Source organism: Gopherus flavomarginatus, chromosome 1 (assembly GCF_025201925.1).
Source record: "Gopherus flavomarginatus isolate rGopFla2 chromosome 1, rGopFla2.mat.asm, whole genome shotgun sequence".
Taxonomy (NCBI): domain Eukaryota; kingdom Metazoa; phylum Chordata; order Testudines; family Testudinidae; genus Gopherus; species Gopherus flavomarginatus.
This window is the reverse complement of record NC_066617.1, coordinates 118,503,276-118,521,889: the sequence shown is the minus strand read 5'-3', so window position 1 is coordinate 118,521,889 and position 18,614 is coordinate 118,503,276. Positions and strand designations below refer to the sequence as shown.

The following is an 18,614-nucleotide window of genomic DNA, read 5'->3' as shown; positions in this document are numbered from 1 at the left end:
GTGTGCCATGAATATGTGACATGGGGATCTCATTTCAATGTGCACTCAGATTGGATGTTTTCAGTGGAAAGAAAAATAATGAGAGAGGAGAGGCTGCAATTTTTCTTTCCTTCACTGGCTTTCCAGAGGCTCGGTCTGCACTAGGAGAAAAAGCATTGCAACAGAGCACTGTCTGGACTGCCATGAGCTCCCAGTGTCTGTAAGATGCCTTGCATCTGCACACAACAGCTGTGCCCTAGTACAGTGTAGTGCCTCACATTTGGAATTTATCCCAAAGGTCTATAGCAACAGTGCTTGGTGAGAGGAGATAGGTGTTTCAGGAATCCCAGAATGCAATGGTGCAACCATGGCTGCCGGCTGTCCTGGGTGTGGTTGCTTCAAAACAGTTCTGCCCCAAACCAGCACTGCTCCATGCAGGGCCGGCTCCAGGCACCAGCATTCCAAGCTGGTGCTTGGGGCGGCATTCTGCAAGGGGCGGCAGTCCCTGTGTTTTCACCCCAAAGAAGCGCACTGAATTGCCGCTGCGGACAGCGGGGGCAGTCCATGCGCCTTTAGGGCGGCAGGTGCGTTTCCGCAGTGGTGGCAATTCGCCAGTAGCTTCTATGTTCAGCTGTCCGCGGCAGCTTCAGCTAAACATAGAAGCTGCCGCCGAATTGCTGCTGCCCGGGAAACGCGCCTGCCGCCCTAAGGGCACAGGGACTGCCCCTGCTGTCCGGTGGCAATTCGGCCGCTGTTTGGGGCAGTGAAAACTGTAGAGCCGGCCCTGGCCGCATGGACACAGGGACAGGGGCAAGAATAAAAAAAACCTATGGGCTGAATCCTGCAGTCCTTACTTGGGGCAAAACTCCCATTGAAGTCAATGAGAAGTATGATTAAGGAGAGCACAAGGACACACAGGACTTGGTGCTTGACCCTGATCAAAAATGAAGGCAATGGGACTCTTTCCATTGATTTCAATGAGTTCAGGATCAGACTTTTTCTGAGTAATACTTGCAGTGCTAGTGAATCCTGCAATGGCTAACCAGGAGCGCCTCAGGCAGTGAATAGGGAGAAAAGAGAGCAGAACTGCTATCCAGAGGGAGGGCAGGGGAAAGAGAGAGAGAGGACAGCATGTAAAGAGGGTGTGGCAAGATGAGGAAAAGGAGAAATCAGAAGACAAGGAGGGTTGGGGGAGGAAGAGGGCAAAGCATGCAGAGCGACAGTTACTGAGAGAGAAAACCTATCAGAAGCCTTAAAATATATTTTAAAGCAGAGGTTCTTCAGTTCTGATCTGTGGAGTTCAGCTGCTCCATCGAGTTACTGCCATCCGAGAGGTGAAGCTTTCATCATTGAAACAATATGAGGTCCTGCGATGCTAGGAAGTTTTAATGGCTTCTTTGCATGCCTGCCAGAACTCCCTTGTATGCATGTGTTTGGGCTGCTATATAGACAGGGAAACCTATTAACAAGTCTCTTTCTTTGTGTGTTTTTGTTTGATTGGGGCTTTTTGGGTGTAAAATTCAACTTAATCATAGCTGCTGACAACGCTGAAGCCAGGGAGGAAGTAAACACAGAGAGGCAAATTGCAGAGCGACCTGTAGAGATCCAAGTCAGGGCTGTAGGCAATGCAGACAAATGCAGGAGTAGTAAGTGCAAAGTCCTACATGTAAGGAGAGGAAATAAACAGCACAAACATACAAGGGGGAAAGGTAACTAAGCATCCAGCCTCGTCATACCAAACTGACGTCATTTCCATCCTCTTTCCCTAACACATTACTGTCCTAATGGTACTTCTTAGGAATTCAGTCACTCTAGTACCAGCAGGGAAGGCATGGGAGCATGTTGAGGAAGGCAGGTGTCTGCCCCAGAATTACTGTCTTAAGGATCAAGTAGTGGTCTGTGATACAAGCACAGAAAGGTTTAAGAGCCACCGATTAAAAATTTGGAAAAAAACCCAAAGGTGCATCCTCATTCACTTCAGTGGAGTTAGATCAGGGATGAATCTGGGCACTACACAGCCCACTTATTAAAGCGCATCCTCCTCAGTGAATGTACTTGTACTTGAACCTTGGTATTTATCAGAGCTGAGGGAATCTGAAGTTTTCCTTTGCTAGGGCTTGCACAAACATTTTCTTCAGGTGCAGCCCATGTGGATTCATCCACCCCTATCCTTTACGCTGCTCTGAGTTACACAGGGGAGCAGACTGGCTGTGGGTCAGCCTTAGGATTGAAGGAGACTGGCATTAGGTTCCCCAAACTGGAGGAGCGTAAAGGTGCGTTAAAGCTATCTTTGCTCCTCACCAACTCCACCAGTTTTGCACCAAGCTCAGCTTAGTCAGATCACAGAATCCAGCCCACAATCCTCAGCAAATCTTAGATGAGCAGGGTCTGGGTTTTGAGTGTGTAATGAAACCCAAAGGCAGGAGAGTTCAGATGGTTTCAGGCTTCCTTGAAAGCATCTTGTACAGCTTTAATTTTTACAGCCACTACTGCCAAGAGCTGAGGAAGCCTTGCCAGGCCAGAAAGTTCTCTTAGAACTTCATCTACTCAGGGCTCTTTATTCCCCATCTGACATCATCATGATGCTGATTGAATGGACAGAGTGTTGTAACCTCATAGCCAGAATGAGTAGCAAGAACCAAGCAGCTTTGGAGGAACAAATATCCTCTTTGCATGCAAATATCCTCAGTAATTAAAAAATAAATAGACGGAGAGAAGTACAGGGAGAATTACAGGGAAACAGTTCCATCTCAGAGGGGTCATCTTTAAATAGAATGCTCTTCAAGAGTCCTTTGGGCTTCTCTTGGTTCAGATCCCCCCTCTCTCTGGTGGGCTGTGACAGCCCCAGCTGCACTGAGGAGGCGCTGGGAGTAACTGTCGTGGGAGGACAGCTCAAATACTCAGAGGCAGCTTGAGTTGAGACAGCCCATATTCTTCCTTTCAGGAGACAGTACATGAGAGTTTCCCTGTTGGAAGAGTCTGATTTCCTTTTAACTACTCAGCTTCAACTCATATAAGGCACTGGAAGTGTTACTACAGGCTTGAAACACTACTCAGCTGCGAAACGGAGCATGAGGGAAGAGCTGCAAGTAGAAGAAGATGCAGGAGGAGGTTCCTCCCTCTTATCCTTTGCAGACAATGCCTCTTGGGTTATCATCAGACTGGTAGCTTCATCCATCAGCATCAATTTGTATTTTTCCACTTGGGCACGTTAGGTAGTGAGGCTTGAATATTGTTACACTTCATGTCAGAGAGGTAGCTAAGATGAACTGATAAGAATTTCCCATATAAAGAAGACCTATGTCATTGTCAAAGTATTGTCACACTAATGACATTGTCATCTAGGCTTTCAAGTGAGCTGCTCAACAGTGAGATACTGAAGGCTTTCTTCAAGAACTCTGCTTTGGCAGGCTCAGGACAGCACACAAACCGGGGGGCAAAAGTGCGAACCAACTACCTGTAATTACGTTATTTCCTTTAGCGTGGTATACGACAACAAACATTATAATGGGTCTGAAGAATCTAAGCGATGAGGAACGATCAAAGACTTGGACTTCACACTGGAAAAGCAGAGACTAGAAGGTGACCTAGCAGAGGTCTTTGGAATTTGGAAAGGGATCGACACAACTGATAGACATCTGGCTTTCCCACTGCTGAGATGGTTAAAAACAGGGGATTGAATCTAAAATTAGGATTAAATAGGAAAGTCAGGCATAACTATTTCTCACAAAAGATAACAGAATTATTGGATCATGCACCCAGATATTACACTGACAGGCTCATTTGAGGTACTATAGACAGATAGGCACACAGAGGTCATCATTAAATGGTAGTAGTAGCAACTAGGTAACATTAGTGCAGTTTTCCCAAATTGTTCCCTACACTGTATAGGGAATACTAGGAAGATCTTGGTAATATTAGCTAGTTAGATTAATAAAGGCAAAACTGGAAAGTTTTAAAAGGTGACCACTTTAATTGGAGAGCTAAATAGACAGAGTTACTGAGGAGGCAACAGAGACAGTCTAAATTAATTCAAGAGATACCAAGCTTTGTTTCTTGAGAAAGAGGAGACTAGAGTAGACAGTGAAAAGGTGGTAAATTGGAGTTATGATAAAAATTAAAAAACCATGAGGCATAGCAGATCAGATGACTTTTTGCCTAATCCTTCTTACGTTCTTTCTAACTATTTCTGGCTCCATCGTGAAGAATAAGAACTGTGGGATGATGAAAGACCTTTGGAAGTAATACACCATTCCTTTCTTATTTTTTTATCTCTGACCTCTGATGGTCTGGTAGTTGTTCTGAGACCTCTGATTAACTAGTAAGTGGAAAGCAAAGTTTAGCATGAAAAATCATCACCAGTAAGTGAGGCAGGAATGCAACATATAGCTGGGACAGTCACATACTGTGTGCACATCAATAGCTTTTTCCACTTGTCTGCATACAGTATCAGTCATTTGCATAGATTAATGCTTATGCTGGTTCCAAATTTGTTTTTGTAAGCGGAATACAGTATAGCACTGATGTAGCTTCATGAGGAATTGGCACAAGTAAAGCGTTGAGATGTTGGGTCTGATCATACTTTTACTTACACCAGTGTAAATCACGAGTAACTCTGTTGAAGTCAATGGAGTTACACCAATGTGAAAGTGGGGTGAGAGAATAATCAGGCCTGATCATCACCATGACCAGGAGCCATTTGCACTGATTGCTGTGTGACAATGAGCAAGCCAGTAAACCATCTTTGATACAGCTGTAGGGACATTCCTTTGGGAGGTTGGGTGGCTGTGATGTTCTTTTTAGTGTATACTCTGTGGTCTCCTACATAATGTTTTTGTTTGGTTTGGCTGGTGTGGTTGTCAAGTCCTGTTGGCAGTGCAAACCCAGTCAATGTTTTCTGAATTGACCCAGGTTTATTGTCTGAGCTCAACTTCCTAAATGCCTGACTATATGGCTAGGAGAGGAGCTACATGTAGAACCAGAAAATGATCTGGTGACTTCTTGTGCAACTATCTTCCCGAGAATCTCATGTGTGAAAGATAACATAGCTCTTGAGGATCACCTACCTGCATTCCAATCACCGCATAGATGAAGAATAACATCACTATTAAAAGAGCCACATAGGGGAGAGCCTGGAGAAAAAAAATAACAGAACATATGGTATCAATTAAGCAGATAACTTGGCATGTTGGAATCAGGCATATTCTATTGGAGCCCTGCTTGATCAAGATGTCCTGAGGAAAACAGTGCCAGTCCAGAATCAATTAAGGTCTGCAATTTATCCATTTGACCACTAGATGCCTCTACTGATCCACATCTGATTTCACCAAGGTGCCTCAAATACAGCCATTGTACCACCCAAAACAAGATAGGCCCAATTATGCTTTCACTTACACTAGTGTAACTCCACAGACATCAGTGGAATCGCTCTGCTGCACACCAATGAAAGTAAGATCAGAATTAGGTCTGATCTCTGCTTGTCTTCCAAATGTAGAAAACTTGTAATTAGCATCGCCCTGATATTAGCAGCAAGTGATGCTCTTTAGTGTGACATTCTGCAGCTAAGTGTGTCAAGTGCCAAGACCAAAGTTCAAGGCTTCTCCTGCTCCGGCTGATGATATCACAAGCACCAAAAGCAGCATGAGCTACATTCCCTGCTCTGAGTTAGGTATCTATGATGGTGTCAGAGATGCGTTCTGTGTCTGTGATCAGCTGTTGAAAGGAAAATGCAAAATCCTGATAGCTGGTGCTGGCTTGTAAGTAGGAGACCTGCCCCGTGAGATGCTGCGTGTCCACAGCTTCCTCAGCTATGTTTGTATTTTGTATAATTTAAAATAAAAATAATAATAATGTAGCATGTATTAAATGTATTGGTGTATGATGTGACCATATCTTGCCTGCCACCCTTTTTGAATAGCAGAAAGGAATGGCCTACCCGTGATCAACCTAACTGGCCACTAGATCCAGACTCTGGAGAGTAACTATAACATCGACTGGTGGAACAGTGTCTGTGTAGTGTGATTGAATGCATATGCTAATAGTTATATCTTCAATAAACACAGCATATTGCCTTTTCCCCTGAAAAAATATCTGTGTGCTTATAAGCATAACAGTCCGGCCCTAAAGGAGAAACTGATTTTCCACCTTCTTGTTTTTAAAAGATATTTAGCAGAGATGGTCTCAAGCCACAGAATTCAGATCTCCATCCCGAGTCTGAACACCTCAAAGTTTGGGAGTGTTGCAATCTGAGATTTTGGTTTGGTCCATTTTATAGATCTTAGAGCCATCTGCAAAATTTGGATACTGACCCTGGTTTGGGTACTGAATACCTTCTCTTTTGGGAGTGTCTGGTCCAGAATTTTGTATTGTTATTTGAATTTCATTTGTAAATTTTAAGTTTACCCCATGTTTCATTAGGGCCCAATCCTGCAGTCCTTATTTAGACAGAGCTGATTTCCACAAGTGTTTTGACAGAGTAAGGACTGTTGGATTTGGCCACAAGTGAACTAGAATCTTAAAACAGGATTTAAACCTTAGATCTTTTGCATTTACCTTTAAACAATCCATCTAAAGCATCAAAATAGAACAGAAGGAAGGGAAATCTTTGGTGTTCTACTAATCTAATGGGCAAATTAATCCCTGTGGTACTTCCAGGCCGCATTGGAGGTAAACCAAACTGGAATTTGGGTCTGTAAATTTGGAGAGAGCCCTTATGGGTCAAATTAAGGTTATGGACTTGGTGGTAGCTGAGACCCCAAAAGTGGTCCAGGGGCAACGTCCAGCTAGCGACCCAACAGGCCAAGCTCCTAAAAGCTCTTACATCTTTAGAAGAGATAGTAGAAGGCTTCCTTCTCTATCCTCCTCTCTTAATCTCTTCTACTTCTCTCCTTTTGTTTTCCTACTTACTCCATTCCCCTCTGTTTTTTCCTCTTTCCCTTATCCTCCAAGATTCCCTCACTTCCCTCTGGTTCCACGCTCCTGGGTTTACTCCCCCTTCAGCTATGCCTCTCCTTGGTTTCACTGCTCTTTCCTCTTGGTTCTCACTCCCTTACCTTGCCCTCAACATCCTTACTTCTCTCTTCTACCCAAATTATCCATTCTGGTCTGTGTTGATGCCTCACAATGTGGAAGCTTTGCTGACTGTGTTTCCCACAACACAAGACCACTTCTCTGATCAACATGCAGCTCCACCGGTACAGCACTAATCACAACAATGGTGGGAGGGTGGAGGGGATCTGAACTCCCACAGCATGGGACAGCTGATGAATATCAGGCTGTCCTGGATGAGTCAGGACATTTCTTGGGCATATTCTGAGACACAGAAAAATGCACAATCCCAGAGAAAAAAAATCACCGAAATTCAGATTTGACAGTGGAACTGGCTGAACAGAGAGCTCTTAGCAATGGCTATTTTTAGACCTCGCACTCTGCCCTCTCCATTGACTTTCTCCCATCACCCTTCAGCCCTGCTTCAGAGTGACTCTGCCACCAAGAAGGCCTCAGAGAGCCACTCCCTTTCCCACCAGGGTATGTCTACATTGTAGCTGGAGGTGTGACTGCAGCTTGGGTAAGCTCTGCTATGTTGGTTTTAATCCAGCTATCACAGCTAAAAATAGGTGAAGATGTGGAGGCCTGGGGTTCTGCATGGGCCGTTCCAGACTGCCTGGGACCCCAGATACAGACGCATGTTGCTAGCCCATGCTGAAGCCTGTGCTGCTGCAATGTCACTGCTATTTTTAGCTGTGCTGACTAGATTAAAGCTAGTGTGGGTCTGGTTACCCAAGCTGCAAACACATCTCCCTCATTCTCATCCCTTCTGGTCTGGGGAGGGGAGAGCTGATCTCAGAACTGAAAGGAACTGTTCCTAAGACAGAGGGGCAACCAGAATTTGAAAACTTCATTCTGTTTCCTGAGTTAGTGATGACTAGGCTGTGTCAGTGAATCTCCTTCCTACCCACCTTGCCAACATAGTTCCCATTGGAGCTGCTCACACAGTGAACCAAAGTTAGCAGTGATGGAAGTGATAGGGTAGGTTACGGGTATGAGTTGGTCAGAAAAATGGGTGAAAGCCTTCTAAGTGATAGTGTGACTTGTACCAATTTGGCATTCAGTGAGTGGACAAAATGAGTCATTTACACCAACTTGGTGGTGCCCCGCCCCCATTCTATCCCCTTCCCCAAAGATCCTGCCCCAATTCTGCCCCCTCCCTGCCCCTATTAGACCCTTTCCCCAATCCCCGCCCGGGCCTCGCCTCTTCCCTAAGTGTGCTGTGTTCCTGCTCCTCCCACCATTCCTAGCCACGCGAAACAGCTGTTTCATGGCGCAAGTGGTGAAGGAGTGTGGGAAAGGCGGCATGCGGCGCGGTCAGGGGAGAAGGCGGAGGTGGAGCAGAGGCGGAGGTGAGCTGAGTGGCGGTGTGTGGAATTTTTCCTTGTGGGTGCTCCAGCCCTGGAGCATCCACAGAGTCGGCACCTATGGGTGTGCGGGTATAGAGAAATCTGCTTTCTCTTTCAGCTTCTGGTGAATTGCTTGGCTTGTGCATTACACTCATTTGCACACTTGCCAAATCACACATTGGTACATGCTACTTTTTTACCTATTTAGACTACACTGTCTGACCACCTTACACTGATATTTAATTTAGACCACCATTTACATCACTCCTATATTTGGCCCAGACACTTCCTCAGAAGCTAGACCTGTTAGTATCAGGTTGTGTTGGCCCAATAAGTCGACGTCAAACATCTGTGAAATGCAGAAATATGCTGGGCTTCATTAGTAACTGGAACTTGGCTAACCTCAGCAACTGTTTGAAACCATTATTTCAAATGAGTGGATGTCTCCTTATTTGTTTCTGTCAAAGATGATCATTCTTATGCTTCATGGTCCCCCTCTCCTCACCCACTTTGTTTACTCTCATACCTTAGATTGCAGATCTGACTCAGTTAGGAGTGTCCGCTTCACTTCTTGCTGTGGTGCAATAGGTTAATAACCATACCACTTTGCCTTTATGTCTCACCTCCCACTCTGAATTATCTCAAAGTGCTTTACAAACCCTAGACCACTTTACCTCCCATTGAAATACAGCTAGCTCTGGGGTGAAAAGGCAACAGCTGTTTAACAAGTTACAGCTACATTACACCCAGAGGTGAAAGTAACTTAAAAGGACTTACCGGTACGCAGGGTGGCCGGGCTCCTGGGCCCCCAGAAGGGGCGAGGCTGGGGCCAGACTCCCCCATCCAGCCCTTTAGCACTGCCTGGCCTGCACTGCCCAGGGCTCTAGCAGCAATTTAAAGGGCCTCTTAATTTGCTGGGCCCCAGGGCAGCTGCCCCTTTTGCCCCCCCGCCACCAGCAGCCCTGGCGGCCACAGCAGCACTTTAACATCGGCTCTGTACTGGCCCATACCAGCGGCCATTTTCTTACTGGTACGCCATACCAGCCCATACCAGTTTACTTTCACCTCTGATTACACCACACTTTGGGGCAGAAAGGGCAAATTACCCCTGTGGAGAGAGGGAGCACAAAGGCTATGAGATTAATGAGATTTCAGTGTGCACAGAGCCTTATGCTGGCCCTCTGCACATGAGTGAATTTCACCTAAAAGATGGATTCAGAATACCTCTGAAACCTGCAGAATTTTAAGGGAACTGTGGGCAGAATGTAATTACCTGAGTCAGAATTAGGCCAATATATGGGAGTCAATATCCCTTCTCTTTTACAAAATGCTAGGGATCTTAATGATTATAAAGCAATCAGGGCCATGGTTTCATGACTGAATTGCCTTTCACTTTGGTTTGAAGCAGAGACCAGCGTGTCCCATGAGATGCCAAGTGTGTATAGGACCCAAGGAGTTACCTAGGCTGTCAAGGTAGAACTCACCACTGCGCAGAAGGCCAACACGAGGCCTTTGCACCACTGAAGTCCCACTTAAACGATGTGCTGGCCTGCATAGGAGAAAATTTTGCCTTTTGCGCTTAAGGCCCATCCTGCCAGCATGAAAATCTCTCTTTGAAAGGCAAAAAAGAGCATAAATACCTCTTTCCAGGCATGTCTGCTTAGTGATAAGTGAAGGAATACCTGGAAGGACTTGATGAAAGTCCAAAGCAACGTCCGGATGCCCTCCCCACGGCTCAGGAGCTTCACAAGACGCATCACGCGGAAGAGTCGGAAAAAGGTGATTGAGATGCGCGAGTTTTCCTCTGCATTCTGGAACCCATTGGCACAGAGGCAGTAGTTATAACAGCAGATGAGGAACAAAGATCCTGGGTTACAGTCAACACTACGTAGGAAGAGCTCACTGCACTGTTCTCTTTCATTGTTAAAGCTCTCTGGCATTGCACTAGGTCCAGCAGCTCAGACGGATTGATGCTGGTCTAACCTGCCTTCTATCCCAAGGCAGTGGTGCCATCCTAAAGGTTCTCTGGATTTCAGCATTCCCTAGTGGAGCTTTGCAACCTCTCATCAACCCCTTCCTTTGGGTTCCTTAGTGAGGGTCCCTGAACTCATGATCAGGGTCTTAAAGGTAATGGAATAGTTTTCCTGACAGTATCTTCCTCAAGGAGTCCTCAGTTCCCCTCTGTAATTACAGTGGTCAAGAAGTCACAATTAGACAGTGGGGGGAAAATACAGTTTTCTTTTAGAGTTGTCTCTGAAGCTACTACATAATGTGCATCATCCAGCTGCCCTGGTTAATCTGGCACTAAGTATCCACTTAGCCTGATCTTCCAGGGGAACTCTGGCAGGTCCCAAGTCTGCTTTGAAGCTTGGAGGGCCCACATAGCATGTGCTGCCACTGAGCCAAGTTCTTAACAGTGTTTGAATCTCAGGATCAGCCTTTCCATCTCCGCAGTGGCATGGCTGTGTTTTTTGTGCTCTGCACTGCGCACTCACAGTCCTGAGCTCTGGGCCCTTTGTCTTTCTCATGACCCCTCTGTATTTCCCACAGCCTATGCACTGCCCTGTATTTTTTTTAAATTTTGGCTTGACAGCTAGTGCTCAGGCCGGGAGTATTTTTAAATAGTCTCTCTGCTGGCCTCTGCTTTTCTCACTGCTCAGCCTTGTCCCTAAGCATTTCCCCCAGGGCCTACAACCAGCTTTGACATTCTTCATGCTTCACATATGCTCGGGCAACAGCTTCCCGAACAAAAAGGGATCAGTTGCCTTGCCTTAGCTTGTGTAATGAACCCTGCTGCCTAGCTCAAGGTGAGACAATCACTCTGCTTGAGGGCATTGTGCAGAACAAAGTTACAGGGTTCCCAGTTCATTTTGGCCCCCCCCCGAAAATATTGTGCTAAATATATGTAGGCAATAATTTCTATCGGAAATGCTGTGGGAACATAACCCTGTGCTATATAGGGAGAGAATCTTAACATCCTCCTACTCACTCTGCCAGAGAAGTACACAGATACCACCTCCCTTTCCTGCTGCAAAGCCAAGAGCTTGATGCCAAGCACCAAACTACCGAGAGAGTAACCTTCAGGACTCAGAAACAGTGCAGATCACCCCTTCATAACTAGTCACCACTGTATAAACCAGGAGAGAACAGAGCTTTTGGATTTCCTATTATAAAATAAGCAGCATCTCCTTGCATTTCTATTTCTCATGAAATCCAAGCTGTCGAAACTACTTGGATTTATATTTCTGAGATTACTAGAAAAAATTCTAGTTTTAAGGTGCAGTGACCAGAGGCCCTGTGCGTGTGTCTATTCCTTTATCCAGCCAGTTGTTTGTAGTCTTTGCTTCCAGAAGGGTTTCAACCACTTCACAGCTGACCCTCCACTCCAGCATGTGAGTTGCAATGGTATGTGGCTACTTACACTTCAAGCTAGAATCTCGGAGAAACATTGTGCTGTGTCTAGTAGATCAGAGCTGCGCTGGAGGTGCAGTTTTGCCTGCTATACAAAGGACATTAATCTTCAGTGACACCTTTGAGAGCAAGTGTCTTCCTCCAGCCTACAGTGTGGGATCCTGAGGACCATTAAACCTGTGGCCAATTTGGGGCGTTCCCCATTTGTTGGCAAGGCACAGAATTCAGCGTGAGGCTGTGTGGCCTCTTGCTGGCTGAGCACACTGATCAGTAGAGAGACTGAGGAGACAGACAAGCTCCAGGAACAAACTTCAACGAGTTTCCCTCCAAACCCTAACGCCTGCCCCTCCTCCCACTTTAACACCACCAATAGTCTGTAAGCCAAATTCTCCTCTCATTTACATCAGCACAACTTCACTAAAGTCAATGGTTTGTAAATAAGAGGAGAATTTGGCTGTGAGCATTTAAATAGTCATGACACTTGCCTGTCTACATCCAGGATTACTATTCAAGAAGGCAACTACAAAGCTTGTGCACCACTCTCATCCCATGTAAGCCCTCTGGACAAATTTCCTCTAATAAACTGAATTCAAAGGAGAGTTAAGGCCAATTATTTAAAATTTTACTTGTGTGTGGGTAGGGCCTAATTGTACCTACAATGGCGGTGCATAAATTAGGGAATTTTTGCTTACATCTTCCACGTTTGTTATGTTTAGTTGGGGAGCTGGACAGTGTAAGACCAGGTGACAACTGCTTGGCCAGTCTGAATGGATTCCTCCTTGCTTGCTATACTCTCATTTTCTAGCAGCTCTCTGATGTGCGTATCTCTGAAGGAGCAAGGAAGTTCTACACGGCTGCACACAGAGAATGGGTTTAATACGCCCCTGATGGTATGAGGTTTTAAAATGTAGCTCTCAAAGGCTGTGTAGTTTTTGATCATTATTGCTTATCCTCTTCTTACACAACAGGTAAATTTAAACTTCACTACTACATCATCTCAGCTCATCAGAGATTCAGAGCCCCAGCCCGTTATAGTAAATTTGGATTTGAAATCACATTGCAAGTCAATCCAATGTCAAAATGATATAGAAAGTTAGCTGCTAACAAGAAATCTTAACAGTTCTTGTTCTCTCTTGGCAATTCATTAGAAGGTAGGACAACAAATAACTTGACCAAAGGAAAACTCAGAATGCATGAGAAATACACACATGTAGCATATTTGCAGCTCATGTGAACACCAGACTCACACAAATACACAACACAGCAGGTTCATGCAGAGATAACTAGGCTGGGCTTGGAGGAAAAAACCCATGATAAGGGGAAGAGAGTAAAGGAGTGTGAGAGGACGACTGTCACAGAAGCTGTGAGGGTGGTCTGTATTTTTGGTCTTACCATAGAGGAAGAGCATTGGGTATGTTCAGCTGGCTTTAAAGAAAGGGAGACAGAAATAAGCTGTAATAAGTCTCCAGTAAGAGGCCCAGGCTAACAAAGGAGCAACAAAATGGCAGAAGAGGGCAAAATGGGTGGAAAAGAATGCAGAAGTAGACTGGGCTGATTCCCTAAGGATGCAGTGGACCAAATTCAGCAAATGTGGATGCAACTCTCAAGGAGAGCTGCACCCGCTGACAATAGATCTCAATTTGGCCCAGTGTTTTCTGGGTTTCTAGGCATCTTGACCCCCCCATGGGAGTAGAGGACAGAATGCTGCTAATACATTTCTGATGTCCCAACTCTAGCTAGAACTAAGAAGGGACAACATCTCCCAGTACTGCAGCTAACTAAGCTTCCCATCTCAACTCAAGGCCACTTCTGCATAGGAAGCAGCTATCTTCTAATATTTCAGTCTGATCTGCAAACCCATTTAATCCACAATAGCTCAAATCTATGACATATTCTATTTATATGTCCCCATGTCCTAGCATACAGTTCTCAGTAATTACATTGTGGTTAATAAAACAATAGGCTGAGATAATGTAATCACTCGCTTAGCAACCCTACAATAGCCATTGCCAGCTGTAGAAAGTGGGATGGTAAAGCTGTCAATTAGCCCTCTCCATGATCTATCCTCACCCACCCCCACAGGCAAAGAAACTCCAGGGTAGTGATGGATGAGCCAATGGAGTCTGGTAGCAGCTGAGTTCCAGCTACCCCTAGAGAAACCTAACCACTCCAAACACTGTGCATGACCTGCTTTCTTTATTAGCCTTTGAGGCAATTTCTAGTGTGGAGATTAGTTCTGAAAACCAATGTCGGTAGCTAGTGCTCCAGACTGTACTGGAGAGAACAAGAGAATCCAAAAATGAATGAAAACTTTATGTAGGCTCCCTCAGATAAACATCAGCTTAATCTGTAGGGACTAGCCGACATCACACACTGATTGATGGAAATGTTTCTCAAGCTATTCTCTGTAGCTACACCAGTGAGGGTGAAACTGATGCACTGCTTCTTCCCTTGCAGGTGAACTCAGCCAACAGGCTACTTGGGACCCCAGCAAGATGCTCTTGTGCTTTCTGCCAATGGGAACACACTGAGGACATTGAACTAACCAAATTAGCTTTGTATTTTGTTTTTATGTAAATTGAGGCTGTATTTTTAGATGCCCTGAACATCCAGCGATGCGTGTGAATGAGGACAATAAAAAACGAAAGCTACCTCTAGCTCCGTGGTGCTCTTTTAGGTTAACTCATTGCTTTGGCACTCTAGGGTCTCTTTGCTTTTACCCTCCTCTTTCAGATGTTTGCTCTTGTGTTTTCTTTTCAAGTATTAAACAAGGAAAATTTGGCTGGAATACTGAAGATGGAAATTTGCCCATACAGACAAATTTCGTACAGGCCAGATAAAGGTTTTGTTTTAATGCTGCTCCGCTAATTCTTCCTTTCTGACAATGGATATTTTTTTTTCTTTTGGTCTGTCTTAAAAACATTATTTTGAATTTGAGTTTTTGCTCACAGGAGAGGGCCCAATCCTACCAGATGCTGAGCTCCTGCTAGGAGGTGCTGAGCCCCACAGGTTCCATTGAAGTCAACAGGAATCCAGGGCATTCAACGCTTCTCAGGCGGCTCTGAGAATCTTTCAGGATTACCAATATAACCAGGCTGATGACATCAGAAATAGTGTTTTCCTGTGACTGGCTGTCTCAAGAAGCCTTATAAGTGCTGTAAAGTTACTGTTCCTTACTCGTAGTTCTGATATCATCAGTATTTGACCAGAATGTGAGGATAATAGTAACGTAACAGTGACAACAATTCTATACGAAAAGATATTTAAGAAGCTATGAATGCACCAAAATAGTTAGCATGTGGCCCCTAATATGGAGCAATCAGTAACCTGTTAGGTAACTATGAATCAGAGACTGTCTACTTGGTATGGCTGAAGAAGCAAAGTGTATTTTGGGTAATCCCTCTCCCACTCCTTGAGCAGCTGGCCTGAATTTTAAGAAAGCATCAAATATAATTTAAATGTTGATACTTCCCACAAAAAGGGCTTATAACCCAATGGAAATATTTGTTAAGGTCCCATCTAGTAGTCTCCAGTTAATAAAGTCTTGCTCTCTTGAAATTGTGGATACACAGTACTGTGTGTGGGGTTCGTGGAAGGGGTGGGTATGAGATGAGGGGATGGTGAACTGAATGTTCTAAAAGTTTGGTCTTCCGTGTTGCTTGCTGAAAATATTCCATGATACTTTGAAAATGTTGTGAGAACTTCCATGTCCCACCATTGTTTCCACCATTGCTGATGGATTGGTATGCAAGGACCTTGCCTGTTGTGTCAGTTCCTTACAAATCCATGAGTAGGTGTTTTATCATGAGCATCCCTAACTATGTGTGGAATGTGACCCTTTTAAACGAACTCTGCCAACAAGTGCTGGGGGTGTGTGTGACTTTTTATTCCTGGCTGGTGGAATGTGTCAGCAAAACAGCAAAACTCTTTGTACTGTCACCATGAGGGACAGCCTCTAAACCAAGCAGCATGGAGCACACTCACTCCAACCTTCACTGCTGCAAGCTTGCCGCCATCTTGCTGTATAGATTTCAGTTCAACAGCACTTTCTGGAGCAGGAATCTCAAAAGCTGAAATCACAGACACTGCCAAACCACTTTCCTAATTCCACTGGGGCAAGGCTCTGTGGACTGGAGTAGAGACATCTGAGGAAATGCTGCTGGTGCATAAGAGTGAATATGGCTAACTATGTCACAGAGATAGCTCTTTGTAGTTTCCCTGCCAGCCTTATGCATTGTGAAGCACCACTGGTTTTGGAGTTGGATTAGGAAAGGCTCGGGGCATCTAGTACCCTAACTGCTTGTCCTAGAAGAGTGGAGGAACACTGAAGTCACACAGGCTCACAGGGGTTTAAGCAGTGCTGGTAGATACTTGGAAATGAAGTTTAAATATCAGTGTATAAATTCCATATAAATGGACAATAAGGTTTCCTTAAAATAAACAGAGGCTCATTTATAAGAAGCCGAGGAACTATGTACAAAAGCAGATTCTTAAAGAAGAGTTTTGGGCAAATGTACCAATTTAGCAATAAGACCTTGGCTTTATCATCTGTTATCTGCTGCCTCCTGTTCATCTGCACACGCTTTAACCTGCTTTGGCTACCCCAAACCAGTCTTGTCATTTCAAGATTGGGATTTGAGGCAAGGCAGACTTCACTGCACATAACTGAAAGACAGATGGGCAGCAGTGGCATTTTGGGGCCCACTCCAGAGGCTGTGCCCTGAGCCAACTGGTATTGTAGAGACAAAGAACCTAGAGTACCAATCACAGAAACCTGCACAGCCAGTCCTGGGACAGTTAAAAGTGGTTGGGAATCTCTGTGTAAAGTATTTATTAACTGATTGATTAGACACTATAAGTTGCACTTGCAACTATAAAGGAAGGAGACATCCAGGGCAGGCCTCTTCTTGCATAAAGACATTCATGGAGTTAAACATAATGTAAGTTGTAAATGACTGGCCTGTATGATGGTGATGTTTTTTACATTACTGCATTTATAAGAGATAGATAGACTGGGAGCAGGAGGGGAGGAGAAACAGAGAGCTCCTGTAGTGTTAGAGGCTGGAAAAGGACTCAGTAGAATGAAGGCTGAGGGAGAGTTGGAGCATGCCTGGAAATGAATGGTTACTTACCTTACAGTAACTGTGGTTCTTCAAGATGATATTGTCTGTGGATCCTATTGTACATGTGCATGTACCCCATATGTGGGAGATATGAATCTTTTGACTAGCAGGGTCTGTCAAGGCCACCAATGTGCCCTGGTGTCTTCGTGCCCTGCCCCAAGGCATATTGCAGGGCTGTCACAACTGGCCCTCAATTCCCTCGCTAATACAGAATCCCAAATAAGGAGGACTCTGAAAAAATGGAGATGGGAGGCGGGTTGTGGAATCCATGCAGACGGTAACATCTTAAAGAACCACAGTTGCTATAAGGTAAGTAACTGTTCTCTTCTTCGAGTATGTGTCTGTGGGGATCACACTCTAGGTGACTGATAAGCAATGACCCACCTGGAAAGTAGGACTGATGAACCCTGACTGTCACTAACTGAACAACAGTTGTAACTCTTTCCTATTGATCTTGAAGCCAGCTCAAGGGCATTGTGTTTAACAAAAGTAAGACTATTAATCCATAGCTGCCTTGCAAATTTTGGATTCAGGGATGTTCCTGATGCAAGCAGAGAATGTGGCTGGTGCTCTACTGGAGTGAGTGTTAACTTTTGGAGGGAGAGGCATATCAATCATACGATAGCAACTTGATATACACTGCATAATCCATTTGGAAATTCTCTGAGAAGATATGGCTTGATTCTTGGAAGCACCAGGGAAGACAATAAAAGGATTGGGAGCAGGGCCGGCTCTACAGTTTTTGCCGCCCCAAGCAGTGGCCGAATTGCTGCCGGACAGCGGGGGCAGTCCCTGTGCCCTTAGGGCAGCAGGCGCGTTTCCTGGGTGGCAGCTTTTTGTTTAGCTGAAGCCGCCGTGGATAGCTGAACATAGAAGCTGCTGGCGAATTGCTGCCACCGTGGAAATGCGCCTGCCACTCTAAAGGCGCATGGACTGCCCCCGCTGTCAGCGGCGGCAATTCAGTGTGCTGCTTTGGAGCAAAAACACAGGGACTGCTGCCCCTTGCAGAATGCCGCCCCAAGCACCAGCTTGGAATGCTGGTGCCTGGAGCTGGCCCTGATTGGGAGACAGTCTGTTCTGTCAAGATAGTATCACAAGGCCCTTGAAACAAGGTGTGGCATTTCTTATCTCCTGTCTGATTTTACACATCACTCTTGGGATCTAGGGAATCAAAGGAAACGTACTACACATTGATCCCACAATATAAGGAAGGTGTCATGTAATGATTCCGGTCTCATGTCTCTCCTGGAACAAAAGGTTGGATGTTTCATGTGATCTTTTGTGGCAAAGAAGCCTGTAATGGGATTTCCCCAGAGATGAAATACTGGTTTGATGATGGAGCTCTTCAGAGACCACTTGTGATTGGTGATGGATTGGCTGCTCAAGAAACCTGCTAGGTTGTTGCTGACTCCTAGAAGAGCAACTGTGGTTACTGGTTATCCTGTATTGTTGGAACCATGTCCATTAACATGATAGCCTCCTAACATAGGGGTGATGATAGGGCACTTCCCTGCTTTACAGTACAATGTAGATGTGTCATGTGTGAGAATTTGCACCATGGAATTCTGTGGAACAGGCTGAAATGCTATGCAAGATCATCTGATCACTCAGAATTCTATGACATTAACATAAAGAGTCAGATCCTTTTGAGACCAAGTCCTTTGTATCCAGAGGTGCTCCAGGTGTGTTCCCCAACCGGTCCTGA

General features: G+C 45.1%; 1 protein-coding gene across 13 annotated transcripts in view; it reads right to left on the bottom strand.

Moving 5' to 3' along the window:
* The window catches only part of CACNA1C (calcium voltage-gated channel subunit alpha1 C), an 882,295-nt gene that overhangs the window by 169,241 nt on the left and 694,440 nt on the right, over positions 1-18,614 (bottom strand). For 8 of the 13 annotated variants that reach the window (XR_007768991.1, XM_050920782.1, XM_050920762.1 and 5 more), the window contains 3 exons: positions 13,179-13,211; positions 10,058-10,186; positions 5,046-5,111 (listed from right to left, as the gene is read on the bottom strand). Coding sequence is in view for 12 of the 13 variants with exons in the window: in XM_050920782.1 (XP_050776739.1) it covers positions 5,046-5,111; positions 10,058-10,186; positions 13,179-13,211 (228 nt within the window). In the remaining variant the exon portion in view is untranslated. The remainder of the gene's footprint in view (positions 1-5,045; positions 5,112-10,057; positions 10,187-13,178; positions 13,212-18,614) is intronic. The other 5 variants (XM_050920792.1, XM_050920711.1, XM_050920731.1 and 2 more) reach the window with 1 other exon arrangement.